Source organism: Xiphophorus maculatus, chromosome 13, assembly GCF_002775205.1.
Source record: "Xiphophorus maculatus strain JP 163 A chromosome 13, X_maculatus-5.0-male, whole genome shotgun sequence".
Taxonomy (NCBI): Eukaryota; Metazoa; Chordata; class Actinopteri; order Cyprinodontiformes; family Poeciliidae; genus Xiphophorus; species Xiphophorus maculatus.
The window spans coordinates 2,656,888-2,679,238 of NC_036455.1; the positions used below are offsets into that span (position 1 = coordinate 2,656,888).

General features: G+C 38.0%; 1 protein-coding gene across 2 annotated transcripts in view; it reads right to left on the reverse strand.

The window, feature by feature from the left end:
- LOC102233733 (focal adhesion kinase 1) overlaps positions 1-22,351 on the reverse strand; it is a 70,404-nt gene that overhangs the window by 47,258 nt on the left and 795 nt on the right. Inside the window, exons 1-2 of one of the 2 annotated variants that reach the window (XM_023344806.1) lie at positions 9,583-9,803; positions 62-88 (exon numbers count right to left, since the gene is read on the reverse strand). In XM_023344806.1, the coding sequence (XP_023200574.1) occupies positions 62-88; positions 9,583-9,601 (46 nt within the window). In that variant the 5' untranslated portion in view covers positions 9,602-9,803. Of the gene's footprint in view, positions 1-61; positions 89-9,582; positions 9,804-22,351 lie in introns of those variants that run through there. The other variant, XM_023344808.1, reaches the window with a different exon arrangement.

Genomic DNA, 22,351 nt, shown 5'->3' on the forward strand with positions numbered 1-22,351 from the left:
GAGTGAGTGAATGAAGCAGCTGAATGATCTCACAGATTGTGTCTGAGGGCCAGTTGCTCACCTGTGTAGTAGGCGATCCTGGAAATATCTGGAAGAAAAACAGAAAAATATCCTGTCAGCTGGGGGGTTTTTTTTGGCCCCAAACAAACAAATAAACAGCAGGTGTCCCCAACCCTGTTCAATTGTATGACCTCTAAAACAAATATCCTGGCTTGCTCAGCAATTTACGTCACCATAACTGAATTAAAAATCAACCCATGGTCTTCTTGTCACACACACACACATTTCACTTGGTTATTGATTGACCTTTCAAATCAATGTCCAATCGGTTCCCTATTCACCTCCAACTCCCATGTTGAGGCCTCAGTATTTAAAAGTAATCAAAGGTTAAAGTGGGAAACTCTGGAGAATAGCCCTATTGTTTTGTGTTAAAGGTCCAGCAGCTGTGAGTTGAGGATGTGGTTTAACCTCTAGCCTTTTGTTTGGACGTTTAAACTTCACAGGAAGATGGAATATACTTCTGTTGCTTGACACAAGTAGAAGTTAATGCTTTGCGTAGTTTTAATTCCAGTTTACCACCCTGCATCTAGATGAAGATGGATTGAATGGATTAAATAATCAGGCTACTTGCCAGCAAGACTTGAAGTCTTATAAGGAAACCATAAGCTGCTGTAAGATCTTACATTTCCAACAAAGATTTAAACATTTTCTTGCATCTTCTCGGAAGAACAATTTGAAAACGTAATCTTTGGCCTCAGGAACAGTTAAGCAGACAAATACAAACATGTCAGTGCCTTGCAAAAACTGTTATACCCCTTCAACTTGCTAGCGTCAGGTAACAACCACAATCTTGAGTGGGTTTTAATGAAAGAACACAAAATAGCACATAGATCGAAACATAATACTTTACATTTTTACAAATGCTTTGTAGCTCCATCATTCAAAACCTGAACCACTGCTGGTCTTTTGGAGTATGCCTCTACTAGCTTTGAACATCTTGAAACTAAAATGGTTGCATACTCTTTTAAATGTTAAACTGGATAGAGAGCATCTGTAAACATCAGTACTTTACTTAAGCCAACAAAACTAAAACTGTAGTTTTGTTGGAAGGTGAACCTCAGCCTCAGTTAAATAATGCTCTCTTACAAACCTTTGAGGTCAGTCTTCTCAGATTTTTATTTGTCAAAGGTTTTATGAGGCATTCATCTTTATCCTACCTTCCACTTCACCATCACACACTACTTTGTGCAAATCATAACATAAAATCCCACTAAATTACATAGAAGTTTATGGCTGTAAAATGACAAAAATGGGAAATGAATACTTTTCCAAGTCACTATAAATACTCTGAGTGACTGCTGCAGTGAGCTTTGATGACAGAGCAGATCTGTAGCTCTGACAGGAAGTTCAGGAGAAGCTTTATGGGAACTTGACAACTACTTATGGGACTGACTGGGCTGTGTCAGAGAGGGTTATAAAGGATAAGCGTCTGAGTGCTTTAGAAACAAATACTGCATATGGAAGTCCAAAGACACAGAGGGTTTAAGGCAGGGGTGTCGAACTCCAGTCCTCAAGGGCTGGTGTCCTCCAACTTTTAGATGTGCTTCTGCTGCACCACACCTGAATAGAATAATTAGGTCATTAGCAAGGCTGGGAGAACTGATCTACACAAGGAGGAGGTAATTAAGCCATTTCATTCCAGTGTTTTGTACCTGTGGCACATCTAAAAGCTGTAGGACAGCGGCCCTCGAGGACTGGAGTTTGACACCTGTGGTTTAAGGCATGGCCGTCAACTGAGACGACGTAATGGCGGAAAGAAAAACAGAAAAAGATACAGATGTGACTCATAGCGGGTGAATCATTAATATTTTAACGCCTCCTTGTACTTTTTATACTTGTATTGTAGTTTCCTTTATTTGTACTTACCATTTTGTATTGATTGTATTTATTGTATTTGACAAAATTTACATGGTTAACTCATCACATTATTGTTTTGTATAATTTTTTTTTCTCTTAGCAAGACAAATTTCTCATTGTCTGGAAACAACAGATGATAAATATCAATTTGGCTAATTCTGGCAAATTTACAGAAGATGTTAACTGATGTGCATTGTACCTGTCAAATAAACTAATCTTTCTAATAATAATTATTGTTAAATGGCACTAATAATGCAGCTATATAAAGTTAGCAGTAATGAAATTTAACTAGGATGTTCAAGGTTTCCCCACTTGGGCAAACATTCATCCTAGTGGGTGCAGCGTTTTTGAGTTAAAACTGTTTACAATTGACAGGATATTTGAAAATATCACTTGATAATTATGTGTTATTGGAAGATTGGACAATTAATATCTGAAAACCAACTATAAAGTCTTAAGAAATGCAAACATTTAAAAAAAACTTAGATAAATAAACTATGCTTAACCTGGCGGGGGTGCAAGTAAAGCCTGGTGGCCCGCCAGGCCTGTAATACACCTGGGGAAACCTGATTTACATTCCATAGTATATGTTAAAAATGGTTACAAATTTACCAATATTAGCATTTGAAAAGAAAATGTATACTTGTATGAAATATCCTGTCAGTGAATCTACAGCTTTTGTCAAAACACAATAAAAATCTTAGACAAGTTTTACTAATAAGGCCAAATATCACATCGGCAGGTTTCTATATTGCATGCATTTTTTGACTTGATTAGAAGATGCAACAGGGTTCCTAAATGTTTTTATGCCCAAATTCCACAGCTTGAGAATCAAATTTTCCATGTTAAGTGTACTTTTCAATCCATTTAACAATGTAACTTCAAAACGTTATGCTCACTTCAATTCTAAGGCATATAGTTCAACAGTTGACAGACAGCAGCTGGATGGATTAATGGATTTTATGTATAGTAAATGTCCATCAGCTTCATCATTCACTTATCTTTTAATCCTTTCAAAATGTACAGACATACTAAATAAAATGAAATGTTTAACCTCCAATATATGTGAGTAAATTGGAGTAGTGAACTGATTAGGGGAAGTTAGCATTGACAGAATCTGTCTGTGAAAGATCTTTAATGACAATTTAATGGAACTGAAATCTGTGTGTAGCATCTGCTGTCTGGCCTGTAGACTGTCTGAGCTCTTTTGCATTTCTGTTTTTCTTTCCCTGTCTCTCTCTGTTAACAATGCAGAGTAGTCTAAGTGCTGCGTAGTCTAAATTTTGCAGCCACATTGGCAATGCTGCAGCCCTGGGTTGAAAGCAGCGGCGACAGCAGTCTTTTCATGGTTGACAACTAAGACTGAATTTTGGATGAAGAGCTTCATACAAACAAAACAAAAAAAAGTAGCAATGCAGAAGCTTTCAACTCAAATAAAATACAAAAATGTCATTCAACATAATCCAAACTCAACTCTCTCACTCTTTGAGGAAAAATCTTTGGTTTTTGGATTAGGTTATCCTTTATAATGTCATAATTCTTCAAAACTCTTTGAATTCAGGTAAATATTACTGAAGGGTATTTTATTGAGCAATCATAAAACACCTACATTCTGTGGCCTCTTGGTAAATGTAATGTAACTTTTCTTTGAATTGATACACTGAAACAATGATGCTCTCCAAGAAATATTTCATGTTTCTAAATCTATCACCTTCGTCAAAGATTCAAGATGAACCAATCAATCACCCAGAGGTCAGGATTAGGCAATTGCTACTTGATCAGTAGGTCAAATGATGAAAAGTCAAACTTTTTCATATTTATTTAATCATTTCAGGAATAAATGCATCAATCAACAGCATGTACAAATGTTCTGAGTTTAATTAGGCTAGGGACATATGCTTTGATGAATAAAGGAGATAACTGTAATTCTTTCAAAACACTTTCTCCTTTCTATGTTATAATCCTTAAAAAGGAAGGAAGGAAGACAGCAAGGACATGGAGATCAATTGAAACAACATTTAGAAAGAAGGAGTTGAAGGAAATACACAAATTCTTCCATATTATTTGCCTTTCTATTATTTTTGGACATATTGGCACATTATTCTACACTATTCTACACTATTCCAATATTTCAATTACCCAAAATGACACAACTTAATTCTGTGGCACTTAGTGGACAATTGTAGCCAAAGATAGAGGAGAGTTGTGTGTAATTTAGATAGAAATGTGACTCTCCATTAGAAAGTGAAAGCCTTGAATTAAAATTTGGTCTTTTCTTTCCTTACTGAGCAGAGAAATGTCTGGCTCTTCTTGGCCTGATTTTGAGGGAATGAAACAAAGTAAAATTCTTTTAATCAGAGCCACAAATTCTTCGTAGTTCTAAAGATTTTCCAAATGTCTCCCATGTCTGAGCACAGACACACTGCACAGCACATTTGCACGCAAGCTCCGACTTTTTGAGGGTGAGCTAAGAAGTTTGAAGAAGAGCAGGGCAATAATCTGTGTGGGAAAACAAAGAATGCTGTTATAAAGTGGAAAACCTGCCTCCTGGTAAGAACAGTATGTGTATATAATTGGAATCTATAATTTGATCTAAACTTTAACCTTGATGCATGCTCCATGATAGAGAAATTTTGAAAGCTAAAAAATATAAGATGGAAGCAACTTACTGGAAAATGAACATATTCCAGTAAACAGAAATTTGGGCACCATTTTCATCGTAGTTTGTACGTCTGCTCTTCATTAAATGTTGACACAATGGCTCCAAGATGATGGTCCTGCAAATTACTTACCACTTTATTACTCATTTGATATGGTCTTGTGTCATAGATAAAGAAAAGTATTCAGATTCACCTACTCGGCTGAAAGTAAAAGGTCGAGAGCAGAGGTACTTATATCTGTCTGTCCCACTCAGACAGATATAAGTACCCAGATGTACACAAACACTGTCTCTTCAAGCTGAGGATAATTGCACGTTACCCCCGTTTTCTTTGCTAACTGTAATTATACAGAGCAATTACCAGAGACTGCAAAGTAAGCATCTGAACTCCTGGTGTTACATCTGAAGTTAGATCAGTTTGTAAAAGATCAGAAAGTTAGAAAAGATTAGAGAATTAAATCATTGCACATTGAATTAAAAAAATATTCAAACAGACAGTTTTTTGTTGTTGTTTTTTTTTTTTTTTTGCATGTTTCACAGACTTCCTACATTGCTGACTGAATTAGTTGACAGTTTATGCTGAAAGGTTAATGTTGAAGCTTAGCTGACATGTATTCACACATGCCAGTCTGTAAGGGTGTTAGTTGAGCGTACAGTCTAGCAATGCAACAACACAATGCTTGGGGCAGCAAACACACCTGCCAATCGCATTTCACCATTTTGAAATTGACCTTTAGCGTGATTTGCACAAGTTGCTGCTCTCAGTTAAGAGCAAGCTATGAAACATTGATATGACTAAGCTGTGTTTCTTCTGTTTATCTATTTATGCAATGAGTTTGACGGAAGCCGGGCTCTGATAAATATCAAATAATTATCCAACAGCTGCCCCTTGCTAATATAAACGTGTTTGCCTACATACAGGCTGCAGATGATGCACACCCTGCAGATAAATCCTACAAGCACTCGCAACATAATAAGGTCATGGAGACGCATGAGTGCTCGCACTTTTATCTGCCCAAAGCAGCCAGTGTGCATCGTTCAGGTGCTACGATAAACCCCACCAGCTCACTGAAGATCCTCGCATGTTAATGCATCACACTCAGAGCAGATACATCATGTTTAATTCAATACTGCAGATTATGGACGAATGAGCTGAAGATATAGTCCTTCCAATCATTTTAAAATGTTACCAGGGATATTTATGTGTTGGTTAAAATCTTTGAAAAGGGATCAGTTAAAGTGCAGTTCTTAATTGAATTACAGATTTACAGTTGTTTGCGAGAATAAAAAATGTTTATGTGGAAGGAATGTGATATTAATTATTGAATCCTGCTTTCATTGTACATGAGAGGAAACACTTTGGAGCTGCTGGGCGAGACAAAAGTGACTCCTCAGTTTTGATTGGTCGATAGTGGCATATTCTTTATTTGCTCTGCTTAACTTTGTTGAATTGTATAAACTAGTTCAGCTTAACAGACCATGTTAATGTTTTCTTATCAATTGTAGCAATATGTAATCTGAAGGGTGTGAGGATATGATTTTTAATAGGTAATATATTTAGCAGATTATATGGCATGTAATATGGATTGAGGAGATTTTACTTAAGTTTTTTTCTACGGCAAAATTCTTTGAGATTTTCAGATTTGTCGATCCATATTGAAGTAAAATGGTTAATTATTACTACAGTTCAGATTTCCTTCAGAGGTATTGCTGAAATGTAAATTATATTCATTTTAATTTATTTATAAAGAACTTTGAAAACATGAACATAATTAGAAGTTACATTAAATACAGCATGAGCACAAAATTAAAAACTAAATAAACTCTAAGGCCGGCTGGCCGGCTGGCTGGCTGGATGGATGGATGGATGGATGGATGGATGGATGGATGGATGGATGGATGGATGGATGGATGGATGGATGGATGGATGGATGGATGGATGGATGGATGGATGTGTACTCTGTCTGCAGAGTTTACAGTAGAATCTCATTGGAACTTAGTGTACCAATGAGGCAGCCATTACCTAATAACACTAATGGCTGCCGTCTAAGCGTCTGTTTTCCTACGCTGTTAAAAGCTCGACTTCATGTTGAGCAAATTTCCCTCCATCATGAGTCAAGATCAAAATAGTTGAACTTACTGAAAAATAGATGACATAACCCAGAAACAAAACACCACCGGGAGCTTGTTGGCTTAAGGCAAAGTTCACACACAGCGTACACACAGGCTTTTAAACACAACTAGAAACACATTGACAGCTACATAAAGAGCCATGTGGGCAACATGCTGCATGACAAAGCATGCCTGTATTCAGACACAGCCCTCCAAATTGAAACAGTTCTGCCTACACTCAAACAAACACACACACACACACACACATGCCAAGAAACCCAGTATTAACCTCTTCTCATGGGTGTGCTCAGATAAAAGGTGACTGTAGGCGACTGTGGCTGTATGGTAGAGTAGTCGTCTTGCGATTGGAAGGTTATAAGTTCGATTCCAGCTTCGTCCTGCCACATGTCGATGTGCCTCTGGGCAAGGATTAACCCCAAATTGTCTACCGATCTCCGTATCGGTGTATAAATGTGTGTGCATTAGTGGGCGTGGATGGGTGAATGTGACTCTAGCGCTTTGAGTGGTAAAAATTAATGGAAAAGCACTATACAAGTTCCTTCCATTTACCATTTATAAAGTTGAAACCCCGTCGCTTGTTTCAGCACCTTCATCTTTTGGCCATAAAAAAGCAGACAAATATATCTGTTAAATAAATAAAGATAATCTAATTTATTTAATCAAATGAAAGCTGAATCAGGTTAGGCAGAAAATAGTTAGCTTTCACTACTTATAAGAGAGTCTGTTATTATAATAACAAATTATCAAATTAATTTCTCAGGAGACCAAGATAATCCAATCCAATATCCTAAATAAGTTAACTCCATACATCAACCCCTTGAACATTTTGAATTACATAATAATAATGAAACATTCATATCTCTATTGCATTTGGTTAACATGTGACCATTAATCATTCAGATTATTCAAACTGATAAAAAAGTAATACATTATTCAGTTGTGATGGCTTTTATGGGCAGATACTGGTTTCCCGCTTTCTATCCAGATCCCAACATAAAACTGAATTATAGGCCATGCACATTCTTGATAAAATAATAATAATAATTGCAATAATGAACACAATAATGTTCACAATCAAAGAGAAACAGAATTGACTGATGCAGCTTTCTCTCTTAGTCTTCAATAATCAACAATGTTAGGTTTAGGTGCAGGTTGTGCAAAGTGCAGCTGAAACACTAGATGTTAAATTTTATGATGTTAAAACCATTGTGCTTAGCTCATAAACCAGGATAACTTTTTTCCTCTAAGTTTTGTCTGCACAGCATTAAATGGAAGTGGATAAAAATGTGTTATAAGCCAAATTTGAAATGGCTTATACATCAACTAACAGTTCCGCCAGAAAAAATATCAGTAGGAGCAAGACTGAGAGTTTAAAAAAAGGACTAACTTTAAGTGTAGAGTCAGACACATACAAGTCTTTATACACAAAAGCATATCCTGCAGAAACTCCTTTTGGAGCTAAATATCTGAAAGAAAAACGGTCAAAAATACTGGTGAAATGTATATGTGCCTTAAAGATACTCGTCGAATAGGATATACAAAAAAATAAATAAATAAATAACTGACATACATAACTTTGATACCCACAAGCTAATTTGTGTAATTTATTCATCTATCCATCCATCATCTTCTGCTTAATCTGGGGTTGGGTCATAAAGGCAGCCGCCTAAGCACAGAAGTCCAGACTTCTCTCTCCTCATCCAGTTAGCTGAGAAACTTTCACACCTGAAAGTTCAGTTCAATTGGGTACCAATGTTGAAACGTTTGCTACATTTACAGCTGGTGCAGTTGGCTTTCACACTGCACTGTGTCAAACAATCCAAACCATTTGAAAGCCTTTTCCCTCCCTTGCCTCTGGTGGCGCTGCACTAAAACTTCCTGAAGAAAACGACAATACCTCACAACTTTCTTCTTTGCAAAGTGTAAACAAAATGGGAGTAGTATCAGATTTTAGTGGTTGTTGGATTTCTCTTATCGGTAGAAGACCACAAGCCTTTTCTCCTGCTAGCGTTAGACCTTGTATTTACCCAGAATGCCTTGCGTTATAGATGCTTCTTGCTGTTGGAGCTGTCTCCGGTCCACTGGCATCCACATATGAATTCAAACTGTATTAGAGTTCACACAGACCTAGGTTTGTAGGCAGACAAGTGTTCGGTTTTAGGTCCACCTCGGAGTTTGATTGCACATTCAAATCTCCCCAAACAAAGCAGACTTTCTGGGTAAACGAACTAAAGTTGGATTAAAGCGGACTAAACAAGGCTGGTGTGAGAGCACCCTTAGTCCTTCCAGTGTGTCCTGGATCTTTCTCTGTATCTCTTCCTCATGGGACGTGTCGGTTTCACCTCACCAGGGAGGCGTCCAGAGGACATCCTAACCAGATGCCCCATTCTACTCTCGATGTGAAGGAGCAGCGGCTCTACTCTGGGTCACTCCAGTTTTAATTTAAAAACATTTTTAGGTAACAGATTGAAACAATGTACAGCAGGTTATTTGATCGATGCAGTCATTTAAATTCAACAGAAAAGGAAGGAATTACACGATTATCTGCATTGATGACGAAAAAAAAATCATCCATGTATGACCCGCACAGCTTTGCTTACAGCTGGTCAAGAGAAATTTATGATTTTAATCGCTAGGGTGACAGATGGCAGCTTCTCCCTATAACAAAACTGCTTTATTACTCATGATCACTCAGAAAATCATAAAACAATTGCAGATAAACTAAACACACACAGAAATATAAGAATTGGAAGTCTCCTAATAACTGGCTGACCTGTACATCGGAAAAATAAATACAGACATAACAGAGAAATAAACAATTTCCTATATACAATCACAAATGTGATAAATGGTAATGTATGATAAACTCTCACCATGATAAAGTCCCTCCATTTACAGGCAAATGTGAGGAGAAGTCAAGAAGAGAACAGTAATCCTCTTCTACCGCTAAATTGGAAAAAGCCAAAATCCCAGCCTTCAGTGCTCTGGTGCCTCGGGTTTTGCTTCCCAGTTCATTCAATAAAAACGCCAATGTCGACTTAAGATCACAGCTCAGCTTGTTCCGCCTCCTCTCTGTACACCAACTACTACTTTACTACAAACCAACACAGAGCAGCATGAGTGGCACGCGTGAAAGAAGAGGAGGAAGGAAAAGAGGAGCAGTAGACAGGCTGTAAGCATGAAAGGGGGAGGGAGATGAAAGAGAGAAAAGGAAAGAGGGAGAGGGAAATGGGGGAGTGGCTTTGATCCCTCAGGAGAGTGATGGAGGTGGGGGGGGGAGCAGATGTACAGGAGACAGAGGAGAAGCAAGTGAAAAAGGAAACACATGGAAACATTTTATGCAATAACTGCAAGAAGAAAAAGATGGATAAAGAAACCAAAACAAGGTCAACAAAGGTAAACAATGAAAAAGTCACACATCGCAATAAATAAGCAGATAATGACATCCAGAAGGAAATGTTGCCTCTAACTACTCTATCTCTGACACACAAACGTACCCCTGAGGAGCCACTCAATTAGTCATAATGTAATGTTCTATACTCAGCGCTCTGCAACAGAAATCATCCATCTTTACAGCAACAAAGAGAAGTGAGACATGGGGAAAAGCAGTCAGTTGTTCCACTGACTTTACACATTTGATCCAATTATACTTTAATCTAATTCCATGCGCCGTGGATAGTAAATTCCATTCATCTAGCGTTTTACACACGCCATATGGGTGAAACTTTACAAGTAGGCATGGGCTGGTATGAGATTCTAACAGTGTGAAAACCCTACGTAAAAATACCATGGTTTTTACTATATTTACAGTACAATATACAATAGTAAAACTGCATCATCTTAACATAAGGGACTCCCTTAATTTCCACATCCTTATTTTCTGTGTTATTTGAGACCAGAACCTAGGACTCAGTGAATTGTGTTAGCTCTACTTACAATATATAACAGCGTTTTCCAAGGATCTGTTTTAGCCCCTGTTTTATTATCTAATTTTATAAATGAGTAGGGTCAATGTCAATTCATAAGAATACTTAGAAATGTAGCTAGAAGACAAATCTATCCTTTGATGATTATAATTTCCTAATAAAAAAAACCTTACACTTCAACTGGTTGTTTTTATTTAGGTTGAAAATTATATTTAACATGAACATATCACTCACTTTTGTAAAGACTGGACATAGCATAATAATTGAAGCTCTCACAATCATCTGTACCTTTAAGCTTATCGATGATAATTCATCACATCTCGCTGTCTAAAATCCAAGGTTCAACGGTTATTTTTTTCAATTCTTGCAGAGTGATGGTGAACTATATCACTTTTTAATAAAAAATAAAAACCATCCCATATAATGAAATACTCAGCAATGCGTGACTGCTACTGCTGGTCCGACTCAACATTCGAGCAACGGTTGAAATATGTTTCTTCATCATCTACACATAAAAAAAAAAAAAGGGAAAGCAGCAATCCAACAGACAAGATGAGAAATACTCAGAAGTAAAGGAGATTAATGGCCACTAGATTAGTAGGTCAAGATGTCACACAAGCACATACACACACTACCGTGGCTCTCATGCAGAAGGTCGATCTAAGCTCTGCCCCGCTGTCTCTCTCAGTGCACCAGTATCATGAACCTGGGATTCTCACACTGACATCACCCTCTAGTGGAGTAGATTTTAATGTGGTATGTTGTTTTCATCTTCATCTGAGCACCCAAAACTTTTTAGAATATTTAGAAATCTTAAAAAAAAAATTAAAAAACAAACACATTTACAAGTACATAATGTTTTACAAGTACAGCACAGAGATTTTACAAAAAAAAAAAACTAAAGCCAAAACTAATTTTTACCAATTTAATGTGGCTCGTTAGCGGTTGCACAATCATCGAGAAGGAGCAACTTAACCTTTATGTTTTACGATATTCTGCGCAACAAAGAGTTGAGAGAAACTGCTGCAAACAAACAGCCATAGTGCAATTCATCAATGAACCTTTGTTACAAGAGTGAGCCTACTTGTGACTAATGACAAAGGCAGACATGGATGCACTGACTCAAGGACAGACACTGCTGGATTATCCCCACATCTGACCTCAGACTCGGTTTGAGTTGGAACTCCAGCATTAGTGAGAGTGACATCACCTACATGGCATGATTCCAGGTGTTTCACCACCAATCTTTGTCGCTCTCCTTGCAGGTTATTATGGCTCTGACCGACTGCATGATGGTGGCTGAGGATTGCGCCACAGAAGACATGAAGTCACAGATTTGGTTGAGCAGACAGGTGAGATTGTGTCGTTTTTATTTTCTCCCTGGCTCTGAGTGAAGTAAAGACAAAATCCTCAATAGTATTTTATTAAGCAGTTAGATGTAGATGAATGTTGGAATAAACAGCCAATTTACCTGACATATGTATATTATCTAAAGATATTAAAGATTGTGGTTCTGATCCACAGTTAACCAAGAAGAGTCTTATGAAAATGACAGATTATGGCAATTAATCAAAACCAGCATAATTCTCAAGGAATAAATACTTTTTAACCAGGCTTTTATAGAATCATTGGTTGAATTTCTGAGGAATCTCTTGTTTTCCATCCATCCATCCATTTTCTAACACCCTTGTCCCTAGTGGTGTCGGGAGGTGCTGGAGATAGGTGCTGGTGCCTATCTCCAGCTAACATTCCAGGCGAGAGGCGGGGTTCACCCTGGACACGTCGCCAGTCTGTCGCAGGGCAACACAGAGACAGACAGGACACACAACCATGCACACACACACTCACACCTAGGAGAATTTAGAGACCAATTAACCTAACCGTCATGTTTTTGGGAGGAAGCCGGAGAACCCGGAGAGAATCCGCACATGCACAGGAAGAACATGCAAACTCCGTGCAGAAAGACCCTGGGCCGGGAATCGAACCCAGGATCTTCTTGCTGCAAGGCAACAATGCTACCAACTGCACCACTGTGCAGCCTATCTCTTATTTTATTCAAAGTCAAATATTTATAAAAACTGTAACTCTAAAACAAATAGATATAAAGCTAAGTAAGCTTGAACACGTTGGTTATTGCTCCAACTCTGCCAAATTAATGTCCAATCCTCGAAACTGTCCATTAAGATTAAACCCTGATGCCTTCAGATGGTTTAGTTATCACTGCCTCATTTGCATACAAGAATGTATGAATATGTTAATTAGACCCGCCTTACCTCTAACCCATTCGCCTTCAGCCATCCCCTGCTTTCACAGAAGGGGAAAATAAGCCTGACTTCATGGCTCTATTTATTAAGTGGTTTATTATGAACACTTGAGATAAATTACCATTTATATCACTTCTGTATTTAATTTCTGTCATTATGATCCCTCCAAGACCCTCCATGTACTTAAGCATGTCAAGCAGCACCATCCTAAGTCAATGGTGAGCATCAAAACTAGGTTAAGAATCAAGGGCAGACAGCTTTTCCGCCTGGTCAGATTTGATATCAGTGTTAGGAACATGAACCTCAGGCAACCCATACTTAACAGTCTAACATTTCCTACAATCTGTCTCAATGCTGATATTGCATACAATGATATGACATGACGACACATTTTCACTATTCACTGCAATTGTAGTGAGAACCATCTTAGCCCTTAGATTCTTTAGCAGCTCCCTATAATTTCAGCATTTGCGTTTATGCGAACATAAAATGTTTCAAGATGTTTTGTGAAGTCTGTCAAAGGCGCTGGACAAAGAATAGACAGAGGGTAGTGCTACAGAAATACAAAACACTTTAATATAAAGTTGGAAAAACTAATTTAGCTGTTCACATGCATCTAACAACACTTATGGTGAGTTATTCCAATTTGTAATTAAATAGAATTGGTTATTCTGGTTAGCCTGGTAAAAACCAGCCTCTTGTACTTTGCTTTGTACAGAAGGTCTGGGCTCTTTGCTGTTGAGAAATGATTGCATCCTGGAGGCACGGACTGTGTTGAGGTATGCAATGCACCAGTTCGACGCTATGAAGCTTACCGAAAATTGCCTGTGTTCTAAGCAACCATCCTCCATTGTGAAGAGAGAAGTGCCGATCCAAACCAGATGAATGTTAATGTTAATTAAGGTGGAACCGTGACCAAAACTGAACGTCTTTTTCACTTCTTCCGCTGTCATTGCTAAAACTACAGTCAGACTACAATGCTAAAACAGTGCAGAAAATCAACGTCATCGTTCACAACTTCTCCTTCTGTTCACTGATTGGCCCAGGCAAAAATCCACCAGGGTGAATCTGAGTCAAGGGGAGACTATTTTATCACTCTGATGAACGGTGGTGACTCGAAGGTACATTTAGGCCTGTTGCAATAAACAATAAAGCAATTAATCGCACGATAAATTAAAACTATCGACCTCATTTGAATTATCGGCTTTATCGTTTCTTCCGGCCTTTTTTTCTTTCTGTTGATGACACTGAATGAAAAAAGGCTCAACTCCGGTGCTCTCCACTGACCTCCCTTCCTCATTTCCTTAGTGTAAAGCCCAGCACACACTACACGATCTTAGAGCTGTCAGCCGATTGTCGACCCATTTTCAAAACCTGAGCCGACAGGTTTCAGCCGACAGAAACCACACGACAACCACACATTAGCCGACAGAAATCCTAGGTATAACGGGTTCGATTGTGCCTGTGGTGTCCAACAATGGGCACAAAATAATGGCTACAAATCCAGTTAACTAATTTTAAAACCAGGCATTAATCAATGCTTTACTGCAATCTACCTGCATTGCATGTGGCTAGTGTACATTCAGTCCTGACTGAATGAATATCATTATAACCTAACCTGTATTTATGTCACGTTAACGAAGAACAGCTGAAAAGTTACCGGGTTTATCAACTGCGGTAGCAATTTCGCTCCAACTCCTCCCAGTGTCATTTCTATATTCTTTGCACAAAATGCTGAATAAACATTAATGTTGTTTCCACACATCATCTCCAATGTCCACTGGACTTGCACCGTGTCAGCTGTTTGGGATTCCCCTCCGTAATTTCCCTTTAGAAAGCACAGAGGGGAATCTGCGCTTTCTGATTGGTTACATTAAACCCCTGATTTAGCTGTCATGAAGTGGGGGTGAAGATGGTGAAGATAAAAACAGTAGACCCAGGTTGCATGAAGGCAATGATGACTTAATGATGAAAATCTCAACAATCCAGACAGCACAGATGAGCAGAGGCAACGACTCACACTAGCAGTAACTGGACTCGACTTGAAGACAACAGACAGAATAAACAAGGACATGACAGAGAACAAGAAACACAGGTGGGTATAAATACACAGGGGGTAATCAAGGGAACTAGATACAGCTGGGATGAATCAAGGGGGAGACAGGACAACACAGAGACTCAACTGACAGAATCCTAAATAAACACACAGAAAAACTCAAATCCTTACATGAGCGGCCACGACGATCTACCGTAACACACCACACACTACAGCAGGGGTCCCCAAACTTTCTCCTGTGAGGGCCACATAACTTGTCCCTTCTCTGATGGGGGGCCGGGGTCAGTTTGTAACAGAAAAAGTGTGACGATTGTAAGAGTGCTAAACATAAAAATGTATTGTTTTTCAGAAAGCACAATCAAATAACCTTTTCTGGATTCTTCAGAGAACAAAAGTCAGGAAATAACACAATTTATGAAATAAATAATAACCAAATAACACTGGGTTCTCCACATAAAAAAAAGGGTTAGGGTCAATTATATGCATGTATAAAATAGTTACTAACTAGTAGTTAATAATAAATAAAGTTCATTACTAAGGAACATTTATTTTATTGCAAAAGTCCAACTTATCAAATAAAAATGCACATATATGAAAATACTCTGGTATTGTTCAGGGGGCCGGACCAAATGTGGAGGCGGGCCGCATCTGGCCGGCGGGCCGTAGTTTGGGGACCACTGCACTACAGGATGATCGGTTACGAAATCGCATTTCGTTACCGAAATAACCATAATCGGGGCAAAAAATCATGTAATGTGAACTATTGCATCAGGTAGTCGGATGTGCCCATCTTCTCTATTTAAATCTAATGATTACTGAAGCGCAACATAGTATACAGACTTCATAATCTGCACTCTTTTGGTTGAATGCAGTATTTATTTCCACTTTGGCTTTATGTTTAGTTCTTATTCAAGTACATTTTTTTGTTAATGGAGACTCCATTTTAGTTTTGTTTTTGGATGCTTTGTTTGTTTTGTTTATCAGTTCCAGTGTTAAGTGTTCTTTGAAAATAAAGTGTATCCATCTTTGGCAGGAAATTGCATGCATTATTACGTCACTTCGATTAAATCAGTGTAAAAAGGTCTTCAAACAATATTATAGTTTATCGCAATAATTTTGAGACAATTAATCGCTCTGCAAATTTGTTATAGTGACAGGCCTAGGTACATTATAATTATCAATTGGTTTGTTATTTTTTTAACAATATCTTATCAATATATTTTATAGAAACACAAAATACTGTTAATTGGACATCTATAAGAGTAACCATAATAGTACTGGTTCAGATTTAAAAAGCATGTGAGAACAGATTTGATCTATCATCCAAATAAAAAAGCAGAAAAATCTCTACACTCTCATTAGTTAATGGCTAGTAGCAGAATGTACCGCATTTTTTAATGACTTTAATAAATTAGTAATGTCTGAGAGCATATTCTGAGATTTTGTGACAAGGAGAATGGTAAACTAAGGCTCTGCTAGGCCTGTCACGATAGCAAATTTTGCTGAGCGATTAATTGTCTCAAAAAATTATTGCGATAAACGATAATATTGTCTGAAGATCTTTTTACACTGATTTAATGGAAATGACGTAATAATGCATGTGATTTCCTGCCAAAGATAGATACACTTTATTTTCAAAAGAATATGTAACACTGGAGCTGATAAACAAAATAAACAAAACAACCAAAAACAAAATGGATTCTCAGTCTCCATTAACAAAAAATGTACTTGATAAAACTAAACAACATAAAGCCAAAGTGGAAATAAATACTGCATTCAACCAAAAGAGTGCAGATTATGAAGTCTGTATATTATGTTGCCCTTCAGTAATAATTAGATTTAAATAGAGAAAATGGGCACATCGACTACCTGATGCAATAGTTCACACTACATGATTTTTGCTCCTATTTTACCCCTTATGACAATCTTAAAACGTTGGTCTTTCTAAGATTGTGTGGTGTTTTATGGTAGATCATCGTTGCCGCTCCGATCTAAATCAGGGATTTTCCCCGACTGGGAGCTTTAACGCAGCCTGTTGAATGTGACAGGCAGCCAATCAGAAAGCGCGGATTCTCCTCTGTGTTTTCTGAGGGGAAATTACGTCGGGGAATCCCAAGCAGCTGACACGGCGCAACCCGAAGTCCAGCCGATGTGGAAACAACATTAATGTTTATTCAACATGCAAAGAATATAGAAATGACAAGAGGAGGAGTTGGAGCGAAATTGCTACTGCAGTTGATAAACCTGGTAACTTTTCAGCTGTTCTTCGTTAATGTGACGTAAATAGGTTCTAATGATTTTCATTCAGTCAGGACTTTACGCTGACACTAGCCACATGCATTGCAGGTAGATTGTAGTAAAGCATTGATTAATGCCTGGTTTTAAAATTAGTTCACTGGACTTGTAGCCATTATTTTGTGCCCATTGTTGGACACCACACGGCAGGAACGAACCCGATCAAACCGTTATACCAAGGATTTCTGTCGGCTAATGTGTGATCTGTCAGGTTTTAAAAATGGGCCGACAATCGGCCGACAGCTCTAAGATCGTGTCGTGTGCGCTGGGCTTTACACTAAGGAAATGAGAAAGGAGGGTCAGTGGAGAGCACCGGAGTTGAGCTTTTTTTCATTCGGTGTCATCAACAGAAAGAGAAAAAGGCCGGAAGAGACGATAATGCCGATAATTGAAATGACGTCGATAGTTTTAATTTATCGTACGATTAATCGATTTATCGTTTATCGCGACAGGCCTAGGCTCTGCTCAGCAGGAGGTAAGATAAATCATATCAAAAGAGGGGATTTTTTGTTTAAAAGCAACTGTGAAACATCAACATGTTGCAGGTGAAGCTGAACACAGATAGTTTTATATTGAGGAGAAAATATGAGTGGAAAATACAGAAAAAGGATCCTTCCCTTCAACATCTGCTCCTCTCATATTACTCCTGTCTTTCCATTTAACAATGACCAACAATTACTTCTTTCTCCCAGTCTTCTGACTCACTCCAATGCAATTACACTGATTGTTCACTCAAACATGACATCCGTGCATGGCCACACACACACATAAACACACTCAAAGGATCAGAGGCAATTCATTGGAACATCTAAGCTGTTTATTTCTCGTAACTATAGTTTAATCACAGTTCTGTGAAAATTCTGCAACAATCATTGGCTTGTCCAGACACTTCTGAGGAAGCTGCATTGCTTCTCATGTTGACACAGTGCCAACTGTGTTAAACAGTTATTATACCGGTGACACTCTGCAGTGACCCGCTTGACCGAAGGTAGCTTGCGCCAAGTGAGAACAACTTTGTCTGTCCTTGACTGTACATGTCCCAAGCAGGGATAAGTCATCACTGCTGATGTCATTTCCTGGCATTGTAGCAACCTTCAGTTCATACAGCTAGCAAACCGCATGAATGCGCACACTGATTCTCTAAACAGCTCTGTTTTAGCTGCGTCAGGCTGCTGAAATCCAATCGCACAACTAAGCAGACCTGTAATTACTTAACCAATAAACTTGTGTAGTAAACTTCAGTCTCTGCAGCTTAAAATATTTTTGATAAGCATTACTCTAAAGTTATAACAGATTGCTACACAACGTTTAAATTAATGCTGAGCAATTTGCAAAGATCATACATTAACTTAAATGGAGTATAGGGTTGAATCTGTTCAAATGTCCTTCAAAGTGTAATTCATATATTATGAAGTTAAGCTAATTTCTTAGGTCCAGAACCATTTACAAGTAAATTTAATAGCAAATAAACATCAAGCAAAAAGGCTATTAATTAAACAGAGTCAACATGTCCCGTCTTTTGCATCAAACTGTTCTACTTTTGCTTGTTTTTCCATTATGACTCCTGCAACAACAACAGCAACATCAGATTAAACTTGCTGCTCCTTGCTTAAATAAAACACATTGGTTGTTTTTTACGTTTTGTTGAGCTGCACTGGGTGGGATCTTAGCTGCATTTTTCAGCAATAGAAAACAAAAGTCAGTGTTTAAGCTGATGTTAGGGATTTCAGCTGTGATTTCTGGAGTCCACATTTTAAAAAGACTGGACAATGTGAACTGCACATAATACACATACAAGTACGGTAACCAGACATTTATAGTCAAAAACAATACTGTAAACTAGTTTTTTCCAGCTGTATTATCACATTACGTAACTAAACCACAACAGTCAAACGTAACCGCATGAGTTTGCAGTGAAAGCACTAATCCTAACTTTAAGAAGTGAAAGACTGACTGACAAGACAAGGATGATGCAAGTTATCTGTGGTAAACAACATCCTGATTCCAGTACAAGAACAACAAGCAAGCAATCATCCAGACAGATATATAACTCACCCATAAATACTAGCAAAAGCATGAGCAGTGTAGCTGCTTTTGAGAGGAAGAAGGCGTTTTCCTTTTAGGCTCCTGAGGGACACAGCATGTTTTAGGATGTACAATAAGTGCTCTGAAAATGTGTGTGTGTGCTGAGGGGTGTGGGGGTCTGCTTCCTGAATGCATCCCAAAAGCAAAAGGAATGGATGTACAATTTGCTTCTTATCTCCAAACACACAAACATGCATTAATTCTGCTTTTCCTACAAAGTTAAAACCACCTCCGGGATTGTGAGATGCAGGGCTGCAAAGTTTATTACAGACAGATGCTGAATATTTAGCTTCAATGCACATGTAGCGTTTAGCATAAAACAGTGTATTTGCAGCAGGAACAAAATGTATTGAGCACATCAACATTTATTTTTCAGTATATATATATTTAAACATGCTGCTGGCAAAATATTTGTACCATATTTTAGCAACCAACCAAGTAATTCATAGTTACATAGAGATTAAGACAATGAAATTCAATAATGATCACTGACTTAAATCTTTCTCTGAAACCATTATAGAGTTTTCTTTGGTGTTATTTTCCCTGCAGTAGTATCAGTCCAAAATGTGGAGTATTTCAGAGTGAACAGATGCATGTGTTGAGATTTTCAATCTGGTACTGTACATAAATATAAATAAACAAACACACTGCATTCGTCAAACTTCCAAAACAAACAGAAGCGATTCCTTGGTTCAACTGTTCATTCATGTATCTCTTTTCCCACCTTTGCAATCTGGATGTGCCAAAAGCAATCTTAAATTTGGCAAGGACTGAAAAAACAGCTGAGGTAGGTTCGGGGCTGCCAACCACTTGGGGAAAAAAAACACACACACACACGCAGCCACCCTGCTTGCCTGGAAAACATTCAAACTGCAAAGAAACAAGTGCAGAGTTGTGCATCTCTCCAAAGTCAAATTACTTCATGAAATCCTCATGACACACACATACTGTGTGTCAGGATGTCTACATGCCTCCGCAGATAGCGACTGCAGTGAGTGCTATCACTTGTTAGACTCATTATGAGTCACGATCTACTGCAATCTAGCAACACAACACTGCTGGCTGCGTTACAGTCTTGCCTTTTTCTAGAATGTTTTCCCATTTGTTCTCTTCTTTAAACAAAACTCGAACAGAGACTAAGTACGGAAGACCTTTAAAACACATAAAGAGACAGGACAGATAGAAACACAGCACACATCTCTGCAGGGTAGTGGACTGCCCCTGCAGAACTGAGTGTAGCCAAGTGTTTCTATAAATACAGGCCTCCTGCACTGCTCTGCACTTTATACACACATATGCAGAGAGATATAAGCATGCACACAGGCTACCACGCCTGTGTTGGCCTGCTGCGGATCTGCCACAGGAAGGATTGAATTAGGAAGGTGAAGAGGTGCACACAACTGCATGCTAAGCAATTTCTTTAACTCGTACAGTTTGGAAAGCCTTTTTACAAACACAGCAATATGAAAATCGAAAAGACATCTGACTAATTAGTACACATTACTGCACTCTGCTGCAGTGGTTGCAGAATGCATGGACTATAATAATTTTTAAGCCAATTTCTTCCATAAGTTAGACATCATTGAATACTATCTTCAAATTCCAGAAAAAAAGATTTTATTAATAGCAGAAAGGATTTCCTTTTGAAGCCGACAGCACTAAAGAGAGAGACAAGTGTTTTCAACAAGCCACACATCAAAGAGAGCATTTCACCTCTGGCTTATTGTAGTGAAGGAAGTGGCTCCTGCAGGACACCTTCCTGACAAGCACATGTACTTTTCAGATCACCGGAGTTTGTCATTAGCCACCACAACCAGCTGAATTGGTTTAAATAACTTTAATAATGCGCTGTCAAACATATAGTTTTTTTAAAAATGAGAGTGGACCAAATCATTTGTATCCAGCATCCTGGATCACATGAATATACAAAGCAGCACTTCAGATATGGAAATGTAGAACCCCGCTCTAATTTGTGCACTGTTAAATCAGAAGCTCCGGTGGCCTCAGGATACATTTTCTTGCATGTAGAATTTGAAGCAGAGGCAAACAGAGAACCTCTTTCACACTTGCGCGTATGCGGAGCAGAGCACACCGATTACATTGAGCGTGTTAGCGTCTATAATCCAGGACAAGATCTTAAGATATTCAATATAGAACCAAGTGTGAATAACCTCCAGGCTTGTTATTGTATCCTGGAGATTAAGATGTTGCTTTGCATAAATTCAAAGAACTGTTCATCTGTAAAGATCAGGCCAGAGCGTGTTCTGATTTCCTGATTCAATGTCTTTCAATAATTTAATTTACCTCACATTACAGCTTAAAAGGAAAGGGAAATAAATGTTAAGGTTTTATCAATCTCTCTATCTGGATTATAATGAACTAATTTGATTGTACATATCATTCCTTCTAGTTTTAAGCCATTTTTAAATCTTGACAGAGGGCGACTACATTTTCTACTTACTTACAAGAATAAGAAGTTTGACAACAGGAAAACATTATTATTAGAAAAAGACTCATCACTCTGTCACTTTTATTATGGTAACATGTTTGTAACCCAAGTGACTACTGGCTAGTAATCGGCACAGATAGCCCTACTAATTAACCAGCTAGTTACGGGTTGTTACATTTCAATATGAAGAGCAGAACATCAAAACGGTCAAATATTGTGTGAAATTAGGGTCTGAACACTGCAAAAGCTCATGTCTTATTTAAGCCTACAGAATACAAGTAAATACCTTTGTAGAGGTAATTTTATTACAAATAGAAAAAGGCACTTGAGGGGAAATAGCCAAGCTTTGAAACAGATCTTTTAAGAAGCTGCTTTATGTGAGCATCAGGGTTGTGTGCCACATAGAAGATTATTTGGGGGGAGGGTAGAGTTTATCTTGATTGAATGAGGATTTACAACAAAATTGTAAAATCAATTGAAAATCTGATGGCATGTACTGTGGGAGAAAACAGAAAATGTATTTAGCAGAAAAGTATCATATGGCATCGAGAAAAAAGAAAAACTAGA